The 23,876-nt window shown below is 38.6% G+C and overlaps 2 protein-coding genes across 3 annotated transcripts in view; both read left to right on the top strand.

Annotated features, from left to right (window-relative positions):
* Positions 1 to 14,031, top strand: part of Papd4 (PAP associated domain containing 4) — a 43,764-nt gene extending 29,733 nt beyond the window's left edge. For both annotated transcript variants that reach the window (XM_013015907.1, XM_013015908.1), the window contains exons 11-15: positions 2,204 to 2,247; positions 8,076 to 8,212; positions 9,912 to 10,003; positions 11,060 to 11,139; positions 12,742 to 14,031. In XM_013015907.1, coding sequence (XP_012871361.1) covers positions 2,204 to 2,247; positions 8,076 to 8,212; positions 9,912 to 10,003; positions 11,060 to 11,139; positions 12,742 to 12,816 — 428 coding nt within the window. In that variant the 3' untranslated portion in view covers positions 12,817 to 14,031. The remainder of the gene's footprint in view (positions 1 to 2,203; positions 2,248 to 8,075; positions 8,213 to 9,911; positions 10,004 to 11,059; positions 11,140 to 12,741) is intronic.
* Positions 14,032 to 16,600: 2,569 nt separating this feature from the next.
* Cmya5 (cardiomyopathy associated 5) overlaps positions 16,601 to 23,876 on the top strand; it is an 87,956-nt gene continuing 80,680 nt past the window's right edge. Inside the window, exon 1 of the mRNA XM_013015816.1 lies at positions 16,601 to 16,752. Within this exon, the coding sequence (XP_012871270.1) occupies positions 16,601 to 16,752 (152 nt within the window). The remainder of the gene's footprint in view (positions 16,753 to 23,876) is intronic.

The raw sequence follows: 23,876 nt of genomic DNA, 5'->3' as shown, positions 1-23,876 counted from the left end.
AGCTAAACTTTAATGGAAAAACTTTGAAGATAGACTTATGAATGTACTAAGATAAATCTTGCTTTTCTTTGGCTTTTTTGTTCAGAGGAACTTGAGCCATAACTTCAGTCCAGCTCTTTTGTAAGTTTTATGGATTTTTCTGCTCACACTTTCCTTGCTTCACACTGATCCTCAGATCTGAGTCTCCTTGATTAGCTAGGATTGCAGACATGAGTCAATGTCGCCTGGCTAGTTTGATTTTTTTTCTAGTTTTCATTTTTTTTTTTACAGTGACTTCTTGTATATTGCAGTTTACTTTCATTAAAAATTGAATTTTTTTCTTTTTCTTTTCTTTTTTTTGGGTCCGGTTGTGGGGCCTGAACTCTGGGCCTGGGAACTGTCCCTCAGGTCTTCAGCTCAAAGCTAGTGCTCTACCACCTGAGCTACAGCGCCACTTCCGGCTTTTTTTCTTTTTGCTTATGTGGTGCTGAGGAATCGAACCCAGGGCCTCACGCATGCAAGGCAAGCGCTCTACCACTGAGCCACCTTCCCAGCCCAAAAATTGAATTTCTTATATATATATATAAACTAAGTAATAGCATATAATAATAGCAGTATCATCACTGGCCACTGTCTATTAATTTTAGTAATGATGTCAAAATTAGATTTACTAAATTTGGTTTGATTAAAGCATTTAACATGAACATCTACATACATGTCTTTGCTGGTTACGTTAAAACTTTTGATTGACATCTGTAAAATGTATTTTAAGCATAGTTACTTAAGGTGATTTAAAGAAGAATGAACTGTTTTGCCAGTGTAATAATTTTAAAATTTGGTTTTGATTTTGTTAAACATTTTATTTGCTGAAGTGGTTGAGATTAATGATACTATCAACCATTTCTATCCACTCTAAAGAGTACCAGCTATCAGCCAGGAGTGGCTCACACTTGTAAACAAATTTACCTCTCAGGAGGCTGAGATCTTAGGATCATGATTTGAAATCAACTCAGGCAGGAAAGTCAATGAGACTCTTAGCTTTAGTTAACTACCAAAAAAACAGAAGTTGAATTGTAGCTCAAGTGGTAGTGTACTAGCTTTTAGCAAAAAGCCTGAGCATCCATGTCTTGAGTTTTGGCCCTATTACTGACTCCCCCAAAAGTCTGTAAGTGGGGTTGGGTCCAGGCTGTCTCTGGCAGCCATTTAAGGAACTTTGGGACTAGACCCTGTAAATGGTAGAAATGTATACTTTTAGAGTTGTAATTCTTATGAGCTGGTCATAATGGTTGATTATATGTAAACAAGTGTATTCCGGAGGTTGTTTTTTAGACGTTTTAGCTAAGTAAAAACTTGTTACTAAGTTTAGTTGCTTGTAGTATATTCTTAATTCTTAAATACCGTTTATTTTTGATAGTGTATTTGATTTCTAGTATTTAAGATACTTTGAAAGTATATTACTTAAATTTTACCTACTCCTGACATTGCATTTTATAGTTATTTCTTATGTAATAAATATCAAATACTACCTTTTGTATTACATTATAATGATGCAAAATTACTGTTAGTGAATTTAGTGAGATTGGATTTGTTCAAACTACTTGATGGTGAAGAATGACAAAAAAGAAATACAGCACTGAGAGGAAGATAATGATTCCTTTGTATGTGATTTCACTTACATTCTAGTAGAGCTGTACAAATTTCCTGTTTGAAATTTCTAATTTCTGCTGAGACTTTAGAAACATAGTGTATAAAGGAGAATAATTGAGATACATTTATGTATGCGACAATAAAATTTCCTTTGTACAACTGATGTGTGCTGGTGGTTGAAGATTTTTTTATTTTAGTTTTTTATTTTTTCAGTAAGTCAGATTTTTGGAATTATCAATTTTAGTATTGTTAGTACAAATTAAATAATGAAAGGACAGTTATGATAGATATTCTTACATGATGTTGTATCATTGAACTCTTAAAGTTACATTTTTGGTAACTACAGCCATCTTAGTAAGGGCCTTCTAATATCTGTAGAGCAGTCCTTTCTTATTTTGTGTGTATGTCTAATTTGGGCCAGTATTTTAATTTAAAATTTTAGGGGTCATATTATATGGCAACTCTTGAATTGTAGCATAAACCCAGTATTCTCGTTCCTAGGATATAGGTGACAAATTATTGCATTATTAATTGAATCATGTGAATCACAGAAGCTTTAAACTTTTTCTTTTTATAGCCCTACCTGAACCCATCCTTCCATCCCTACAAAAAATTTACCCAGTAAGTGTTTCTTATAAATTATAATATATATTATGTCAAGTGTATATAGAATTATTATATGTTGTATAAATGTATGTAAGGCTAGTACATGATAACCTTTTCTGTATAGACAGGCATTTGCCACCAGAACATTTGAATGTTTTATGCAATTTTTTTTTTAAAACGGGTACTTTAGTTAATGGCAGAGAAGCTAGTCATTTTATGTTAATGTGGAATTTTTTTTTGCATGACATGCATGACCATTATTAATAGGGATTAAATATACTTAAGAGGGCAAGACCTATTTATTCTAGCCTTTCCATACTATTTTAAAATAAACAATTGTTTAGTAACTCAGATTTTTTTGGTCTAGTTTATCCTTTGAAAAATAGGGAATGAAACTAAAAATTTGAATAATTGGATAACCTGTCTTTTCTTATCTTGCTAAATAATACACTAAAGAGATAATATTAGTATGTTATTCTTAACTGCATAATATTATTCCTGCTGAAACTGGAAATACTAAAAACTGAAGTATGGCTACTGGGAAAATTTAGTATATAAATCAAAATTTGAATTTAGAGAAACATATAATGTACTTATTCATAATGTATTCTTTTATTTCTTCCTTAGTTTTCTTGCATACTTTCTTCAGAATTCTGTTTCTTTGTTTTATATTGCTGGTATTTCGGTTTTCCTCTTTGTTCCTGATTTTCTTTGAAAATAATATTTAAGCTGCTTGTTTGGAATGACTGAAATCATGTACATTTTAGTTTAATACATACATATGTGTCTATGTATTTTATCTATATAAGAGGAGCTGTTTTGTTTTTTTTTTTTTTTTTAATCAGTCGTGGGGCCTGAACTCTGGGCCTGAGCGCTGTCCCTCAGCTCTTCAGCTCAAGACTAGCACTCTATCACTTGAGCCACAGGACCACTTCCGGCTTTTTTTTCTGCTTATGTGGTGCTGAGGAATCGAACACAGGGCCTTATGCATGCAAGGCAAGCACTCTACCACTGAGCCACCTTCCCAGCCCCGAGGAGCTGTTTTGTAAGCACAGCAAATGGCACAAAGGAGAATGTGCTTTATAGCATGAATGATCAGTTTTCAGAGAACTTACTATGTCACACAAAATATACTTGATGTGTAACATGAATTAGATAGGGTAGGGTTTAGTCACTGATATTTGAGAAGCGCTGTTCTTTATTTTTGAACATTAGTTATAATGCACACATGGAACATATTACATAATAAAGGTTCATTTGTAATAGAGGCAGTAGTTTTATAATAGTAGTGGAGGTTCCTCAGTTTTTGGTGGATTATCAGCTGGGATAAACTATGACAAGAACTTTTTAAAATCCAGTCCTCTTTAGAATGAAACTATTAAAACAAGTTTATAATATAGTTAGCGACCAGACTTCATGCTTTTATACATTGTGAAAAATGAAAATGTTAGCAACTATAGAAATAAAAAACTTATTCTTTTTTTTTTTGTCTTTTCTTTTTTGGTACTGGGGATCGAACCCAGGACGTTGCGCTTGCTAGGCAAGCGCTTTGCCACTGAGCTACATCCCAGCCCTTTTGGCTTTATTCTTAAATAATTTCTGCTTTCTATATTCTTTAGCTCATACTGATCTAAGATAATGATTATGTTTATACTATTTCATTTCATTCCAACTTTATAATATCCAGTTTTTAATTTAAAAAGAACAACAATATGTGGTTCAGATTACAAAGGCCCTAATAGTGAAAAGACACTTTTATCTGGGTGCCAGTTGGCTCTTGCCTGTAATTCTGAATTCTCAGAAGGCTGAGATATGAGGATTGTGCTTCAGAGTCAGCCTAAGCAGAAAAGTCTTTGAGTTAAGACACTCTTAGATAAATGTTGATCCCAGCAGTTGGGAGACTGGAGAGAGAAGTGTTGGGAGTTTGAGGGCAGAATTGAAACCCTGTGCTGTGAGGAATTAATGCAAGACAGAAGGGAAATACAAGTTCAGTACTGTGCTGGGAAGAGAGGTATGATTTTGATGAGAAACTCACCATTAGTTGTTTTTTTGTTGTTGTTGTTGGTTGTGGGGCTTGAACTCTAGGCCTGGGCGCTATCCCTCAGCTCTTCAGCTCAAGGCGAGCGCTCTACCACTTGAGCTACAGCGCCACTTCCGGGTTTCTGGTGGTTTATTGGAGATAGGAGTCTCACAGTCTTTCCTGCCCCGGCTGGCTTTGAACCTTGATCCTCAGATCTCAGCCTCCTGAGTAGCTAGGATTACAGGTGTGAGCCACCAGTGCCCAGCTACCATTAGTTCTTACTAATACCTGTAGTAAAGAATAGCCCTACTTTTGCTTGAAAAAAATCAAGTCAGATATGATGAGAGATACCTTTAATCCCAGTACTTGGGAAGGTAGTGGCAGGAAAATACTGAGTTTGAGGCCAACCTGGGCTTTATATTGGAGAACCTAACTAAAAAAATTACAAAGACAACAGTTACAAACATCAGTACATATTGTTAGTGCAAAAAGTGAAATGTATTTTCAAGGAAAAGATGTTATCATTTGAATTGGTTTTTCATTGACTTAGTTTGTAGTTTGGTTTTTGTTTTTGTATTGCTCTTTAATGTGCCTTTGAATGTATTAGCTTAAGTTGTATTTGCTTATTTTATTTATAATAGCATATATTTTAAACATAGTTGCCATAGTTGAGAAGCTTGTTTTTTGTTTTCGTTTTTTTAGATGCTGGTCCTGGACCATGAACCTCATGATCTAGATGCTATCCCTGAGCGCTCTCTCTCTCTCTCTCTCGTTTTTTTTTCCTTTTTGCTCAAGGTTAGGCTCTTCCACTTGGGTCACAACTCTCCTGCTTTTTGGGTGGTTGGTGAGAGTCATGGACTTCCTTGCTTTGAACTGCAATCTTCAGATCTCAGCCTCTTGAATAGCTAAGATTACAGGCCTGAGCAAGTTGTTTTGTGTCGTTTATTTTGGTTGGTCATAGAGCTTGAACTCTGAGCCTGGTGTTGTCCTTGAGCTCTTTTGCTCAAAGCTAGTGCTTTATCACTTTGAGCTGCAGTGCCACTTTTGATTTTCTGGTGGTTAATTGGAAGTAAGTCTCACAGACTTTCCTGCCCTGGCTGGCTTTGAACCTTGATTCTCAGATGTCACCCTCCTGAATAGCTAGGGTTACAGGTGTGAGCCACCAGTGTTTGGCAAAATTGTTTCCTTTATAAGTGTGGATATTTCCTTCACTTTTCCATTAGTATGTGACAGTATAAAATCATGAAAAAATGAGCAGTAGAGCTAAAGGAACACTGGCATTGTTGGCTCAAAGTCACCAATTTAATAGAGTAGATTCAAACTGAATGTTTTTTGATCCTTTAAGTTATTAAAATAATTTTAGAATTCAAACAATTTTAGGTTTCATGTAAGAACATCAGTTTTTAAGTTGAATGTTTAGTTTTCTGTTGTTAGAAATCAAAATAATAAAAAGCAAGATCATTAAACGGGAATTGACCCATATTACTTGTGTATACTGCCTTTCTTCTTGTTTGACCTGCACACTTAATTTCTTTGCAAGAAAATAGTATTCTAGTTTGACTCTGTGTGTGTGTGTGTGTGTATGTGCGCACACGTGCGGGCGTGTGTGTGGTGTGTGCATGTGCGCGCGTGCTTGCTTATATTGGGGCTTAAATTCAGGGCCTTGAATTCATTTGACTTTATGCTCACAGCTGGCACTATAATATACCTGCAAGTCATGCCTTCAGACCTACTTTTTGTTGGTTAATTGGAGATAGAGCTTCCAGTTTTCTGCTTGGGTTGGCTTTGAACTGCAATACAGGCATGAGTCACTAATGCCTAGTTGGTTTAGCAAATTTAAGTAGTAGTGTCAGAAGTACAATTTAATACCTAGGGATAATCTGGCCATCCTTTTGCCTTTACTGTTTTTGTTGTTGTTGCTGCTGTTGTTGTCCTGGTATTGGGAACTCCGCCTAGCCACTGTTTCTTAACTTTTTTGCATTAAAGCCAGCACTTTACTATGTTAGCCACAGCTCCATTTTCAATTCTTCAGAGGTTAATTGGAAGTAAGAGTCTTACTGCCCAGGTACGGACTGGCTTGGAACCACAATCCTTACATTTCAAGTAGGTAGGATTACAGTGCATGATCCACTTGGGCCTGGCTCTTGCCTTATTCTTACTGGTACATTGACACTCCGTCCTCAGGCTAATTAAAATTTCAGTTTGAGTCTGATGTAAAAACTACAGATAGTAGAAATGTAAAACAAAATCCTAAGCTAAAGATTGCTAGCTTTCTCAGTTATAATTGGAATATAATTCTTTTTCTAAGAGAAAAAGGTAATCATGTTTCTTGATAAACATTGATTAATTACTGGTGAGAATACAAGGGATGTTTTATTTGCTCCTTTGTTCTGACTAGCATTTAGTGCTATATTACACTATTTCTATGTGTTACCACTTAGTTGTTTAGGCAATATATTAATGAATTGTATTATCAGTTATTAATTTTATTATTTTTTCTTTTGAAGTTATATATAATGAAGAACTATGAACTCCAGGTTAAATTTTTGTTGTTGTTGTTGTTATTGGTCGTGGATATTGAACTCTGGGCCTGGGTGCTGTCTCTGAGCTCTTCAGCTTAAGGCTAGTGCTCTACCACTTGAGCCACAGTGCCACTTCCAGTTTTCTGGTGGTTTATTGGAAATAAGATTTTCCTGCCTGGGCTAGCTTTGAACCATGATCCTCAGATCTCAGCCTCCTGAGTAGTTAGGATTACAGGCATGAGCCACCCGTGGTTGGCTTCCAGGTTAATTTTTTTAAGAATAGAATTAGGAACCTTAGCTATAGTTCACATTTCTGCTGCTTTAACTAGTTTTTAAAAATCTCTTTCTACTTGGATGGCAGTGGGTTAACATAGTTATTTTTTATGGTACTGTGGAAATTGCATTTAGACTATGTTCCAGTTTTGGACATTTATTACTTGAAGGTATCTATATTTATTTAGGTTCTTTATTTAGTGTGTTTTTCATCTAGAACTTAGTGCTAAGAAAAAAAGGTCAGCTATGAAAACAAATGGCGTAACAGACCAAACAGCTCCCTCCCCGGACCTCTACCAAAAAAATAAATTAACATAACATAACAACTAATATGGTAAAAATTTCCTGGATGTTGCTTGTTAGGATGTGTACTATCTATTTTTTCCCCCTGCCTTTTTCTTTTCAAGTTCAATTCATGTTGATTATCTGTTTTCATTAAAATACAAAGTACAAAGGCAGAATAAAAGCAAACATTTAAAAATGAATACTATTCATGTGCTGAAGCTACTCTGGCCTTTGAGGAGTGCTAAGTAGCAGTTAGAAAAAGCTGTTTATTGCTTTATGCCTTTCTTTTTTTTATTTGGTCGGTCCTGGGGCTTGAACTCTGGGCTTGAGCGCTGTCCCTGAGCTCTTCAGCTCAAGGTGAGTGCTCTACCACTTGAGCCACAGTGCCACTTCCTTTCTGTCTTTTTCTTTTCTACATCTGGTCCTTGTGGAAATAATGAAGATAATATCTTTACGAGTGTGTGTGTTTTGCTAGGTTGAATTATGATACGTGTACTGTTACTGTATGAGTTAGAAATCTTTAGTTATCATAAAGATAATAACTAACTGATATTCCCAAGTGAAGGATTAAAATATCTTAGTTTTCCAGATACCTTCTGGCTTATTTTAAATATTGGTGCAATTTCTAGTGGAAGACAATCAAATTTGTAAATTTCCAACACAAGAAAGTTAAATTTCTTCTTAAAATTTTTTTGTTTGTAGTATGTACTTTAAATGGCTTAGCTTGTTTCTCTTTTTAACAGGAATCTTTTAGTCCTGCTATTCAGCTGCACCTTGTACATCAAGCTCCATGTAATGTTCCTCCTTACCTCTCAAAGAATGAATCAAGTCTTGGGGACCTCTTACTGGGCTTTCTTAAATATTATGCTATAGAGTTTGAGTAAGTAAAGCTTTAAATTATGTTTATTTGTTTATATATAAGTTAATTTGATAAATTTGGTCAAAGGCTGTATTTGTTAATTGTTGTGCTATAAACATGTCCAGATTGCCTAGTTTATAAGATAATAAGCTAACAGTTACTAGATTTTATAGTCCCAGCAAATAAAAAAGACTGTAGGCCAGGTTTTGTTGATTGATTGCATTTGTTTTCCCATTTTATGTTATGCCTCATTTTCCAAAAGGGCCTTTCTGAACCCTATATTTAGTTCCATAAGGATGTTTCATAGTTTGGAACATCTGTTTTTTAGGAACTTAAAATTTATAGAAACTAGTACAGAGCAATTGGGCTAGAGGTGTTCAAGCAGTGTTGTGCCTGCCTATTCAGTACCACACAAATTCTCAGTTACTGCATTCCAAAATCACACAGGAAAATATTTGTCCTTGTGAATTAGATCCTAGGAAGGCATCTTAAAAGCATGGTTTTCTACTTCTTTTTTTTTTGATCAAGAGCAGTGTGGAGTCAGTGACATGTCCATGAAGTAACTTAATATTTAGTTTTAGAGATGAGATTTGGGCTGTATTGCACAGGCAAGTCCTGAATTCTTAGCCTCAGTCGGTCCTTACTCAGTCTCTACTGTAGATGAAATTACAGGCATACACTATTACACCTGGCTAAAAATCAATAAATTTTAAGTGATCATATAAAAATTCTGAGACATTGGGGCTGGGAAGTTGGCTCAGTGGTAGAGTGCTTGCCTTGCAAGCCTGAGGCCCTGGGTTCAAGTGGTAGAGTGCTAGCCTTGAGCTGAAGAGCTGAGGGACAGCGCCCAGGCCCAGAGTTCAGGCCCCACAACCGGACCCAAAAAAAAAATCTGAGACATTTATGCCATATACTTAAGTATCTTTTTTTTTTTTTTTGGTCGGTCGTGGGGCTTGAACTCTGGGCTTGGGCACTAGCACTTGAGCCACAGCACCACTTCCGGTTTTCTAGTGGTTTATTGGAGATAAGAGTCTCATGGACTTTCCTGCCCAGGCTGGCTTTGAACCTGGATCCTCAGTTCTCAGCCTCCTGAGTAGCTAGGATTACAGGTGTGAGCCACCGGAGCCCGGCCTCAAGTATCTTTTATCAGCCATTTAATTCTTTGTCTTTCAAGTAAAGAAAAAAGTTATTGAGTACTTTAAGTTCATTAGAAATCTTTACAAACCTTTTTCTCCCTCAGTACAGAGAACTAAACCCAGGGCTTACTCTGCTAGACAACACTCTACTACTTGAGCTATGTTTTTGGCCCTCTACATTTTTAACAGCTATCAAAATTCTTTTACTGCCATTTTTAAAAAAATGCCCTATTTTTATGTTTTTACTTGCATTAAAATTTTTTTTTCTGTACTACAGTTTTTCAGGAATCCTTGAATACCTGATATATACTAAGTAACTAGTTGAATAGTGAAAGAAATAGAAAAATATCTTAACGTCTTGGAGCTTTTATTCTACTTTGGGAGGTACACAATAAATAACAATAAATAAGAAGCGTAAATAAGTAAGCAATTGTTAGAAGCTGTAGAGAAAAAAAAAGAGGGTGCTGAGGGTTGAGGCAAATGTCAATATTGTGTAAGAAAATCAGGATAGGTTATTCTACTGGCTGATAAAATTAAAGGGAAATAATGAAATTGTTGAGACAATTTAATCTCTTTTATTATAGTTGGAATACTCAAATGATTTCAGTTCGTGAAGCCAAAGCCATTCCAAGGCCTGATGGTATTGAATGGAGAAATAAATACATCTGTGTGGAAGGTAGTTTGCCATGCTTACTCGGTTTACCACTTGTTAGCATTAGTACTGAGAGTATTATTTAATTTCAGTTTGTAGCATTAGTACTGAGAGAATTATTTAATTTCAATTTGGATTTGAGTTAAAAGTAATACATGTATGTTCTGAAGTGATGACAATGTTAAACCTTTAACATTTGAAATTTAGTTGTGAGAAATACTACACTTGAATTTGAATATTAAATCTCTCCTGTCTCCTTCCTTTCCACTCTCCTTCCCTCCCTTTTCCTCTTCTTTCCCTTTTGTTTTTCTTCTTTTCTTCTGTTTGTAGACTAGGATTTATTGAATGGGAATTGAGAATACTGCTATGGAGGATAACACATAAAGATTTCCTTTGTTTTCCACCAGTCTTCTCTGTTTACTATTTTGTTTTTCTCTGTTATCAGATTTCTTACCAAATTTATTGTTTCAGTGTCTTTCTTTCTAAAACATCTACTCAAACCTTAACTCGAAACTGGCTTCCATTTTCTCCCATATTAACCCTCTACTTCTAAAGGGTATAGATCCTTTTTGCAGATGCACAAAATTAGCTTTTAAGTAAAAATGAAGTTTTAAATTATCCTACTGTACCATCTGAAAGCACCTCTCGTTGTTTCTGGTAACTTTTTATTTAGTTTATTTTTATTCATTTAGAGTAAGCCCTTGACCTACTATATAAGTCTTCAGAAACCTTACCTACTTCCATGATTTAAACTTAAAATACCTGTAGCTGATGACTCTGATTTTTAGTCATCCCTCTTACTTGAGTTCTAATTAACTTATTAGGCACCTCATAGTTATGAGTTATGGACATGTCTAGAAATGATGTTAGGCTAATCAATACCAAGTTCTGTATTTATAGTTCAAAATGGTTATATGTTGGCAGTTTTATATAATTGAATCTAATCTACAAATATTTGGTGGCTGGGGATGTAGCTCAGTAGTTCTGTGTTTGCCCTACATATACAAGATCTTAGGTTTGACTCACTGCAAAAAAGATAGAAAGGTGTCTTTTTAATGATTTGTTTGTCTAACATTGCAGAACCTTTTGATGGAACAAATACAGCCAGAGCTGTGCATGAAAAGCAGAAATTTGACATGATCAAGGATCAATTTTTAAAGGTAAACATTGTGTCAGTTCTAGAAACATTAGCAAACTATGCTTTAAAAATGAAAAAATAGGATTGAATAATTCTGATTTCTAAGCTGTGGTGACATTAATGTAACAGAATAGGGAATTTACTTCTTGAGTTTTGATTCATTTTTCTTCCAGAGGAATCATTCATATGACTTTCACTTTTTTATTTTTTTTTAATTTTTTTTTGGATCCGGTCATGGGCCCGAACTCTGGGCCTGGGCGCTGTCCCTCAGCTCTTCAGCTCAAGGCTAGCGCTCTACCACTTGAGCCATAGCACCACTTCCGGCTTTTTTTTTTTTTTTTTTTGCTTATGTGGTGCTGAGGAATCGAACCCAGGGTCTCATGCATGCAAGGCAAGCACTTTACCACTGAGCCACCTTTCACTTTTATGGAAATATTTTTATAGTTTATTAAACTTCCAGAATAATTGAGTAAAACCTAGTGAACTCATTTCTTTCCTTAAAATATCAGGAGTTTATTACAATCTCAGAAGGAAGCTAATGTCTCAGCCATGAACTTTTTTTTCTTTTTGTTTACCCCACTGTTAAGAGGGAATTCAGAGTGTCATTTTCTCTTTATGTTTTGAAAAGTTTAAAAAGTGTATGCCCGCAGTACAGATTTATTAATCAGTGGTTTGCCAGATGAGATTCTTTGATGAATTCCATAGAGTACAATATAGAGGTGCATTCTGTTCTATGAAACCTAGAAAGTAATGTTTCATAGAAGAAGGAACTGTGATCATTTTTAAAAGCATAGCTTTTTATTATTTGGACAAAAGTGGACTGTATTTTAATAATTACCTTTTAAATTAGGCCTCCAATTTTATTTAATTAATTTTGTGCCTGTACTGGTGCTTGAACATAGGGCCTCTCACTCTCACTTGTCTTTTTTCACTTAAATCTGGCACTCTACCTACCACTTGAGCAATATCTCCACTTAGGGTTTTTTGCTGGTTAATTTTGGAGATAAGGGTCTCATGAACTTTTCTTTCCCAGGCTGCCTTTTGAGCTGTGATCCACAGATCTCAGCCTCCTGAGTAACTAGGATTACAGGTGTAAGCCACAATGCCCATAGCCATCTCAATTTTATCTACCAGAATATATTTGATCAAATTTAATAACTAAAATAAAATTTGTTAACCAAAATAGAAAATTGTTTTTCTTAGTGATAAATGATAAGCTGTGAAGGCAATACTTTCAATCAACTGGACAACTAAGGTGAGAATAAATTATAAAGTAATGTGCCAGATTTTTAGCTTTTGACCAGAATTTCATTCTCTTTCTCTTTTTTCCATAAGTTTCTGTTCACTGGAAGACCGAAAAGCTTAAGACAAAAAGTTAATGAAATAATTGAAGTAATCCTTACTCTCAAATCTAAAGATTTTGTTTTTATTACTTAACTATTTTAAATGAAATTATTTAACAATTTTTTTAGATGAATTATTTAATAAGTGTTGTCATCTGTAGATACTACCCATATGCTCAATTTTTTTCATTAATGAATTGGAAACATACAGCTATAGATTTTAATCTTTTGTTCTTTGTATATCTTATGCTTTAAGAATGATTTTTTTCTTTCTTTCCTAGTCATGGCACAAATTGAAAAACAAAAGAGATTTGAACAGTATACTACCTTTAAGAGCTGCTATCCTGAAAAGATAACTCACCTCTATTAAATTCGTCAAGAAATAAAGAACAATAGTTACTTCATAATGTATATTGTTTACCTCCATCATGTTTTTTTTTAAATTGTTCTTGTTTCCATGTTTCATTTTTATAAGGACATACATAAAGATTGCATATTTTATTATGATGTTTCCTAATAAAATTCTTTGATTTAAAAATGTATTTTTGAAAATGTTTACATTGATAACTAGTAATATTATTACATGAATTTTCAGACAATTAGATAAAATATATTTTGGGAAATTACCTGAACAAATGAAAGGTTTTGATATTACTTCAATTATTTGTAAAAGTTGTGTGACATTTTGAAAAGGTTCTGATTTATACATACTTATTACTGTATGACCTACAATAGGTTGTTGTCTATGTTGTTTTAGTAAAGTGATGATTCAAGTCAGTTATTCAGTTACTTGAAGTAAAATGAAATCTTTTATTTCAGTGAAATCACTGGAGTCATGAAATACTGGACAGTTACCTTAAGTCTTCATTTGACTCCTTGGACAGACTGAGGCTTTAAGTGTGCCTGTACTAGCATTTCATCAGTATTTTTCCATGCTTTTGATGGATTCTTCCGATTGCTTTACATTTTATGTTGAAACAACAATAAGAACATTTTCCACTTTTATTGTGACCACTGACACAGCAGTTAGTAACTTGATACTGGATTATTTTAAAGACAAGACATTTGGAAAAGACGAAGTTTCCTGTGCTCTGATAATATAGTACATTGTGCACTTTTTCTGTTTTCCTGCTTTTTCCCCCCTGTGACAAGAAGAAACAAAAACTGAAACATCAAGGTTAAGATCATTTCCTGTTTGTAGAATCAGATTTTTTTTCTGTGTACAGTTACAGTATTGGAATTTAGTATATCTTTTTACACAAAGTAGAGGCTGCTGAAAAAGCTACAGTGTTTATTGAAGTTGTTTTTGATTTTTGTAAATATTTGTGAATTGTTACATGTAAATTTAAATATAAAAACTAATCTCGAAAACAGTTTTAACTTTTTCAAAAGAACCGCTAACAACTTCTTTTAGACCTACTGTAGTACAATTTGTACCTCATGTATTTTTTTTTGCAGACCAACTCAAAAGTTAAGCTAAAACTTTTCTTTGACTTACAAAAGGTGCATATTTTCATTTTAAGTTTCAATTTTTGTATGATGTCAAATAAAGTTTGTACATAGAAATATGAGTCTTGAAAAATGTTTATATATTCACATTTTATCAAAATATATTGAATATAATATTCTTGTGATGAATCTTGAGTAATCATGGTCATAATAGTACATTGTCATTCAGCAATATTGTACAATTCTTAGGGATGAATTCAGTGTTATGAGGCCACAATTGTTGTATGTACTCTCACTGTTACTGTGTTCTCAGCTCTTAATGACTTTACTCTTACTCTTTTTCAGTCTATTTGTCGTAAGAAATAGATCAATAAGTTAAGTTTGTGTTCTAAATCAAAGACTTCAGTTATTTTCCGTTTTAGATATTTGTGTATTGATCTCTCCATTTCTGCATTTTTGAATGTGTTAAGGAATTGTTAGCCAGGCTCTTATCTTGATCTGGTTCAATGACAGCCCAGCAGACCAAGAAACTCTTAGCTCCACTTAACTGGCAAAGAGCTGGAAGTGAGATGTATTGCATTCAAGCCATTGCAACTGGTAATACTCAACCTCCATATGTTACATTCAGCAGTTAAAAACAGAATCTGCTATAATTAAATATTTGCTGTTGTAGCCATAGAGTCATTCCCACTAGTCAAAATTATGAATTGTAAAGGCACATCTATCTGGTTGACATACTCAGCAGATATGGTCTGGTCTGGTATTCAGGAAACAATTTGGTAATGTTCTGTAGTGCTATGTACTAGGTACTTGGCCAGTTTATGAGCTTGTGAGGGCTTGGGTTGGTGGGAGGAAAAATGAGTAATGAATTTTAAAAGTACCCTGGGGACAGAAATACTAGCATACTTCCTCTCTCCCCACCTCTCCCGCTCCCGGCCTGGGATCCTGGGGCTTTTAAAACTCAGGGCCTGGGTACTATCCTGTGCTGCTGGTTTTGCTGAAGGCTAGCATTCCACCACTTGAGCCACAGCTCTACTTCCAGCTTTTTTGATAGTTAACTGGAGATGAAAGTCTCATGGAAGCTGGGCGCTGGTGGCTCACGCCTGTAATCCTAGCTACTCAGGAGGCTGAGATCTGAGGATCGCGGTTCAAAGCCAGCCCGGGCAGGAGAGACCGTGAGACTCCTATTTCCAACAAACCACCAGAAAACCGGAAGTGGCGCTGTAGCTCAAGTGGTAGAGCGCTCGCCTTGAGCTGAAGAGCTGAGGGACAGCACCCAGGCCCAGAGTTAAAGCCCCACGACCGACAAAAAAAAAAAAGTCTCATGGACTTAACCTGCTGGAGCTAGCTTTGAGCCTTAGAACTCAGCTGTACTACAGGCATGAGCCATAGAACCCTGGCGACCAACATAACTTGTAACATAGACTGTAGTGGGAACCTGGAAGAAGAGGATTGCAGAAAAGAGTGATGATCTTTAATAATAATCAAAAAGACCAGATCCTTTCAAGCAGAGGAGTTGTGTGAAAGTATAGGGGAGGGACTTGATGATGTTGGGAGCTCTTCTAAAAGAGCACGTAGGAAAGATGTAGGTTGCTAGGCAAGATTTGATCTTTGTGAGGGTCTTGTGCTTCAGTCTTGGAGCAGTCAGGGGTTTTAAGTACTGGTTTTACATGATACAGTAAAACTTGGGTCCTTCAGGCTGAATTTCAGGTAAAACTTAATTTTTTTTGTTGGTCATGGGACTAGAACTCAGCCTGGGTGCTGTCCCTCAGCTCTTCAGCTCAAGGTGAGCGCTCTACCACTTGAGCTACAGCACCACTTCCGGTTTTCTGGTGGTTTATTGGAGATAAGAGTCTCACGGACTTTCCTGCCCAGTCTGGCTTTGAACCACGATCCTCAGATCTCAGCCTCCTGAGTAGCTAAGATTACAGGCCTGAGCCACCGGCGCCCTGCTTAAAACAAGATTTTTGAGGACTGCGAGTTTAAGGTTAGTGGAGCTACAACTATTCTGGCTAAACGATCAGAGACCACTGAGGCAGGGAATATGGTTTACCAACTTGCAATACAGAGGAAGTCTATACCGAACCATGAACCAAAAGTGAGGTCTTGAATTGTGCTAGCCTAGTACTCTTCCCTTGAATCACTTCATTTGCAACGATTGGGAACCTTAGCTACCTTAGCTCCCACTGAGCCTCCCGTTCCTCTAGAAGAGGAACTCCTATTGCCAGTGAAGTTCAGAGATGAGAGTGAGATGTTGGATCTAGTAACAGTAAGGGAGTAACTTAGGAGCCCCAGCTCCTTCCTAAGTTTGGAGTAAAGGGTCCATCAGAACGCTGAACTAAGAAGCGTTAACCCTACCGAGTTCCAGGGCTGGGTCGCTTTTACCCTCTGAGGTCGGAGCGCAGCCTGAGCCCTCTGCGGGGGCCCGGTGGGGAGGACGCTCGGGAAGCTGGCAGAGCTCAGGAAAGCAGCCCAGCAGGGCCCCGGGGGGCCCGGGAGCTCAGGCGGCGAAACTTTTTGACGCCTTCTATTTAAAGTCTCAGGGCTCACCCGCCCCCGCCCGGGAACCCGAGCCGCCCCGCCCCGGCCGGGCCGGTGGCACAGGGTGGTGCCCGGCCGAGGTGCAGTCAGAGGGAGAACACCAGGCGCAGCGCGGCGTGGGCGCTCCGACTCCGGCCCGGGACAGGCGCGATGGCGAGCCGCGACGGCAACCGCACCACCGAAGGCCTGCTCGGCTCCGACGGGGACGAGGAGGCGGCCCGGGAGCTGGACACCGAGGAGGAGGAGTCGTCGGAGGGCGAGGAGGAGGACACGGCCGAGTCGGAGGAGGAGCCCGAAGCCAGGTACCATGGCCGAGCCCCAGGGCTGGGCCCCGGGCAGCTGGGCCGCAGCGCAGGTGTGAGTAGGGCCACTAGCCGCTCCGGGGGGGTACTTGTTGCTTTCTCCTTTATGGATCTGGAGTTCATTTTCCTGGAAGGAAGCACTTTCCGTCTTGGGACTTGCTGCCTTCATTTTTCTCTTCTGAGCTGGAAGGTGAAGGTGCTCGCTGTCAGCTGGAGTGACAGGCCCGCCTGCAGAAAAGTTTACTATGGCCATCCCTTCCCCCAACCCGCTGAGCCCCAGCTCCTTGTGACTTGCTGCTCTTATTTATTCTTGGAGATTTACGTAGGGTCCTCATAACTCTGGAAGGCTCACCCTAGCCCAAGGCACAAGATCAATCTGGAAAAACCTAGGCTACAGGGAGTGGAGGCTAAGAAGGTGGCTCTGATAGCTTCAAATGGATGGTAGCTTCGTGGATGCACAACTGTGTGCTATGAAGGGATTTTATTTTGGTACGGAGACCCCTAACATAAATTTCTTAGGGAGAAAAGAAGCCTCAAGGCCATTTGAGGTGAAGGCAAAGGTGGAGGAATGTGAGTTCTAGGATAGCTTCCAGACCTTGTCTCAAAAACAAACCAAAACAAGGTTGGGAGTGTGGCTCTAATGGTAGAGCCTTTGCCTACCAAGCACTGGCCCTTAGGTCAAACTCCACTACTACATAAACAGCACTAGCTAGCAACTCCTGCTCTTAAGTTCCTACTGGCCCCAAGATCTAAACTACCAACATTTCTTTAAATGTAAATACATGAAATAAGAATTTTGCAATTGCATTATAAAACATTATTGTTTGATCTTCCCTCATAAAGGCACTAAAATAAAAATATTAGAAATGGTTTGTGTGTGTGTGTGTGTGTGTGTGTGTGTGTCAGTTGAGGTGCCTGAACTCTGGGCCTGGGCCCTGTCCCTCAGCTTTTAAGCTCAAGCCTAGTGTGCTACCACTTGAGTCACAGTGCCACTTCTGGTTTTTTCTGCTTATATGGTGCTGAGGAATCAAACTCAGGGCCTCATGCATGCAAGGCAAGCACTCTACCACTGAGCTTTTTTTTTTTCTTTCTGAGTTTGCATGGGTCAATGCCTTGCATGCATGAGGCCCTGGGTTTGATTCCTCAGCACCACATAAGCAACCGGAAGTGGCGCTGTGGCTCAAGTGGTAGAGCTCTAGCCTTGAGCTAAAGAGCTGAGGGACAGCGCCCAGGCCCAGAGTTCAGGCCCCACGACCGGACCCCCCCGCCAAAAAAAAGTTTGAAGGTGGCGAATGGATATGTACCATTTGAGCATGCATGCATACTCAGTGCCCAACTCATTCCAGCAAGCTAAAATGAAAAAGTAGACCATAGAGGGGCACTGGCCAGGGTAAATGGTCAGTCAGATAGGATCTTCAGTTATGGGTCTTGTTCTCCAAGCAACTACTAAAAAGGAAGCAGGTATAGACTCTGCCCTCAAGATATTTATGGGATATTAGGGAGAAATATGGGGAGTATGAGACTATGTGTTTAGAAACAATGGAGACGGAAGACAGATTGTGGAAAATCAGGAGAGAGGGTTAAGCTTTGGCTACCTTACAGGAGTAGGCAGGAGCCTGGCTTTATGAAATGAGCTTACCCTGGCCCAAGGCACAGGATCAATCTGGAAAAACCTAAGCTTTTAAAATTCTTTCTTTCTTTCTTTCTTCCTTCCTTCCTTCCTGTTTGTCTTTCTGTCTTTTTTTTTTTTTTTTGGTCGGTCCTGGGGCCTGAACTCTGGGTCTGGGCGCTGTCCCTCAGCTCTTCAGCTCAAGGAAAGCTAGTGCTCTACCACTTGAGCCACAGTGCCACTTCCGACTTTTTCTGCTTATGTGGTGCTGAGGGATTGAACCCAGGGCCTCATGCATGCAAGGCAAGCACTCTACCACTGAGCCACCTTCCTAGCCCCTATTCCCTTTTTCCTGTATTTAATTTAAAATTTTTTTTATGATTCTGTTTTCTTTATGTATAGTCTATTTGAATGTATATCTTCAGATGGTGGGGGGAAGGTACAAAAAAAGGGTGAAAAAGTGCAGCAGCTCACTGGACACTGATGAAAGTGAGGGACTGGGGGAGAGTAAGGGAAGGAAGACAATGTACAAAAGGAAATGCACTCATTACCTGACTCATGAAATTGTATTCTCACTGTACATCACCTCTACAATAACAACAAAGTCAATTTTAAAAAAAGAAAATGGGCAGGAGATGCATAAAGGAATAAGAGAGAAGGCACCCATGAGATATGGAACAAGGAGTAGAGACCTGCAATCCTCAGTACATTGAGAAGGGAAAGTGTGGCAGCCTTGCCTTTATAATAGTAACACCTAGGATGTGCCTAACTCTGTAAAAGTAATATCCCCCAGGAGATCCTGAAAACTCATTTAATACTAAAATGTGAGCAGCTGACAGTTTGAAGCACCACTTTGTGGCTGCATTGCCTGTAGACAGAGGTCAGAACCTTGAAGTGATATGATTTATCTTCAGTAAACTTCAGCCCTCTCTTACTATGGATGGAAAGATATCAGAACAAGCAGAGTAGGAAGAAACACAAGAGATCGAGCCCTTTAAAAAAAAATCACATTTTTTGGTTTTTGACAAAAAAAGTAATTAGGAGTCAGTAAAACTTATGATCAGAACTTGAAGAATAACAGATTTTGTTATAGAAAGTAGTCTGTAGACTGGTTGGGACACTAGGGTCATTATCGAGGGTGTAGTCCACGGTGGGACAATGGGGAAAGGAGCCAGTGGAGGTAGCTAGAGGTAGAGGGAGGTCAGCGAGGGGCAATTCCCAGTGGAATGGGGAGCCTCCCTGTGCTATGACAGTCAAACCACAAATTGAGTTTACAAATGTGGCCTAACATTCTGGGTTCTTCTGAGACTTGAATTGAGGACTTGGGATATTTTCTAAGAGATGGAGGGTGAGAGTGATAAACCATGCTATCCTTTCTTCAAGCTCTTCCACAATGAAGAGACCCTGAATCACTGTAAGGGGCATGGTGCTCAGTGTTCTTCTGTTGACTCTAGTTAAATCCTTGTTGGAATGCTGTTATGTGACTTGCCTGTTACAGATGAGGGAAACGAAGTTTCACATCATTTACTGAGATCAAAGCAAGCACCCTGGGAGCCTAGGTCTGTGCACTCATGCTGGTAGACTTTGACTACCCCTTCCCTGTGAGGAGGTGCTCTTTCTACTTATTACAAGGGAAGCTGACATGGCCTCCTCTAGCTTTTACTTTCAGAGCTTATTAGAGAAAAAGGAAAAAAAGGCTCTGCCATTACTGGGACTTGAATTCAGGGTCTCTCACTCTAGCTTTTTGCTCAAGGCTGGCATTTTAGCATTTGAGCTGCTGGGTATTTGCATGTGGTGTTTACAAACCACAACCAAAATGGTATTTACAGCTGGGAAGGTGGTAGAGTGCTTGCCTTGCATGCATGAGGCCCTGGGTTCGATTCCTCAGCACCACATAAGCAGAAAAAGCCAGAACTAGCATTGTGGCTCAACTGGTAGAGCTAGCCTTAAGCTGAAGAGCTGAGGGACAGCACCCAGGCCTAGAGTTCAGCATCCACGACTGGCAAAAAAAAAAGGTATTTACAAAGATTCTAACAATGCAGGAAATGTTTATGTTGAATTTGAAAAAGTTTCATAGTATAAGTTAGGATGATGCCAACCATAAAATTGAACAGATGTACTAGAAAAGAGGTCTAAAGAGTTAATTAAAATTAATATTCACTTAATATGGCCTAGTTTGAGGGTTAAAAGGCTAATAGTGGTTGTCCCTGGGATAATGGTTGATTAGGTTGTTTTCTGTATATCTGAACTTTTCTGTTTTTCTATAATGAGTATGTAGTACATTTTATTATCAGGAAAATAAAGTAATAAAAATTCAAATGGCACAACTGCAGTCATAGCTCCAGTAATAGAACACTTTGAAGACCCTAAGTTCAAACCCCAGTACTGCCAACAAGAAAAACAAAATTCAAAAGACAAAATCAACTTATCTTTCTTTTATCCTTTCAGGTACAATATAAAGAATTACCGTTAGCTGCCTTCTGAAACAAAGAACAATATCTTCTAATTACAAAAATGCTTTTATAGTACATAAAGCTCATCATTACACAGACTAATAGTTTTATTTTTGCCAGTCCTGTGGCTTGAACTCAGAGCCTAGGCACTTTTCTCTGAGCTTCTTTTGCTCAAGGCTAGCCCTCTACTACTTGAGCATAGTGCCACTTCTGGCCTTTTCTGTTCATGTGGTATTGAGGAATTTAACTCAGAGCTTCATGTATACTAGGCAAGCACTCTACCACTAAGCCACATTCCCAGCCCTGCTTCCTCCCTACCCTCACCCCCCCCCCTTTGTGCAAATGATCATTCCCAAGGCCTTCCTTATGTAAGTCAAGCTTTTCACCAGTCCAGTCCATACACTATGTTAGTAGATTACCCTTCTGACATACTAGTCCTACTATCTGGTCATGTGATAAGGTGTACAGCATCAAGATGTCTGGGTGTGCATCCTGTTAACCATTCTTTTTGTTTCTTTTTTTGGGGTCCGGTCATGGGCCTGAACTCTAGGCCTAGGGGCTGCCCCTCAGCTCTTCAGCACAAGGCTAGTGTTCTTCCACTTGAGCCACAGTGCCACTTCCGGCTTTTTTTTTCTCTTATGTGGTGCTGAGGAATCGAACTCTGGGCCTCATGCATGCAAGGCAATAACTCTACCACTGAGCACTTCCCTGCCCCTGTTAACCATTCTATCACAGACAAATTCTGTCCTCTGTGAGCTCAGTTATTTCATCCATTAAAGGATGGTAATAATGCCCAATTCACAAGCTTGTCCTAAGGAATAAAGAAACCATCTGAACATGTGAAGTTATCCTTGGCTTTTGAAGAAAACTCACTGGCAAAGCTCTGACTCTCACTCACCATTCATCAGGAAGGGAAGAGGGCTAGTGGCAGTTGTTAATCTGAATAATGATTCAGGGAACAGAGTGCCATGGGCCAGACAAGGTGCTGGACATAGGAACATTACTGTGAAGACTACTACTACTGCCCTCAAGGAGTTGATACTCTGGGTAAAAAAACAGTAGAACATGATTGTGTCCTTAACTGTTAGAAGAGACTAAGGGAAAAAACCATTCTGTATCAACCACTTCAAAGTAGAAAAAAAATCCTGGAATCCCTACCACCTGGAGGACTTTTCCATTGGATCAGGGTTTCAAATCTTAATGAAGAGCCTCAAAGGCCTTGTAGTTCGTAGATACCTAAAACATTCTTGTGTTGCAAGCTTTATTCAAGGTCATTGGTTAAAGCAGATCTATAAAACCACCTGATTTTAGAGCTAGGAGAGGCTTTTAAACATCTGTTCTCATCCAATCCTTTTACAAATTCAGAAAGCATGTGTTGAGACATGTTCTCAAAATAGATATTCTCTTTAGTGATGGAACTAGGATTAGACCCCAAGTGTCTGGATTCCAATAATGTGTTCATTAATTTATTAATTCAACAGGTAATTATTGGGCTCTTGTGGTGTGCTAGATCCAAAAGGTACAGAACAAAGTTCTTGCCTCCTGAAGATGACTTTCCAGTTTAGAGAGATGAAGAAAAAAATAAATAATATGCTAGGTGGTCATAAACGATATGAAGACAAATCCAGTGGGATTAGAGTTAGGCTGGGTTTTTTTTTGTTTTTTAATTTTTTTTGGTGATAGGGCTTGAATTCTGGGCCTGAGTGCCGTTCCTCAGCTCTTCAGCTCTACCATTTGAACCACAGTGCCACTTCTGATTTTCTGGTGGTTATTAGAGATCAGTTTCACAGACTTTCCTGGCTGGCTTTGAACCACAGTCCTCAGATCTCAGCCTCCTGAGTAATTAGGATTTACAGGTGTGAGCCACCGGCACCTGGCTAGGCTGTTTTTGATAGAATGGTGAAGAAGCCTCTCTAATATGACATTTGAGCAGAAAGTGAAGGACTGTGTGTTGTAGGTAAAGGAAAGAGCAGGTGCAAGGGCACTGAAGCAGAAGCACAAGTTCAGTTTTCTGGAGTAGAGTGAGCAGGGGAAGAGTGGAAGGTAAGTCCAAGACAGGTAGGCTACATGTCATGTAGGGCTTTGTAGGCCTTTCCCATAGCTCACTTAGACCCTTTCTATTATTTTTTGTTTGATAAACTTGTGTTGGCCCAATTTAATTTCTCTAGGTAAGCACAGTAGTGCTTAAAAATTACCTTCTACTTACAGCTCTGCCAGTGCCTATATAAAACATGTCTGTCTAAGACGATAGAATTAAAGTCATTAGTGACATTCACATTTAACTAATCATTACAGGTAACAAATGTTGTAGAGGTGAAGGAAGGTTGCAAGTGGATTTTGTTATCAGTACAGAGCACTCTGTTTTCATATATCTATTTATGGGGTGTCTTCTACTGATTGCTTACCGAAGTGTTCTGACAAGTGTGTTATTTGAGTCAGCCCTCTTCTGAGGTCAGTGGAAAAAGCTGGGGATGGGAGAGCTGCCCAACTCTTCAGGATGCCAGAGGCTGAAGGAGGAGAATATAAAACAGAGGCCTTTTTAGCTTATAAACTTATAAGTAAATAAATTGGGTGGTATGCAAGTGTATGTAAATGTATTAACTGAAATACGGTAGAGTCAAGGAAGAACTCAAATAATGTAATTCTTTACAAAGGCAAAGTTCAAGTTCAACAAAATCAAACAGGAAGCAGGTCAAGGGGAAAGGGATAGACGAATGAAGAGGAGAAAAGGGGGAGAATACAGTCAAGAATTCAATGTCTGTTCTACATCGAGTGAGAGAAGAGGTGGGTAGGGTGGAATGGGTGAGAATGTTGATAGATGACATTGATCAAGATGCATTGTGTTCGTAAACTGCTTTGTTTTTTGTTTTTTTGGAGTCCGGTCGTGGGGCCTGAACTCTGGTCCTGGGCGCTGTCCCTCAGCTCTCAGCTCAAGGCTAGCGCTCTACCACTTAAGCCACAGTGCCACTTCTGGCTTTTTTTCTTTTTGCTTATGTGGTGCTGGGGAATCGAACCCAGGGCCTCATGCATGCAAGGCAAGAGCTCTACCACTGAGCCACCTT

The sequence above is a fragment of the Dipodomys ordii genome, unplaced genomic scaffold, assembly GCF_000151885.1.
Source record: "Dipodomys ordii isolate 6190 unplaced genomic scaffold, Dord_2.0 Scaffold28, whole genome shotgun sequence".
In the NCBI taxonomy this organism is placed as follows: domain Eukaryota; kingdom Metazoa; phylum Chordata; class Mammalia; order Rodentia; family Heteromyidae; genus Dipodomys; species Dipodomys ordii.
This window is presented reverse-complemented; position numbering and strand designations above follow the sequence as displayed.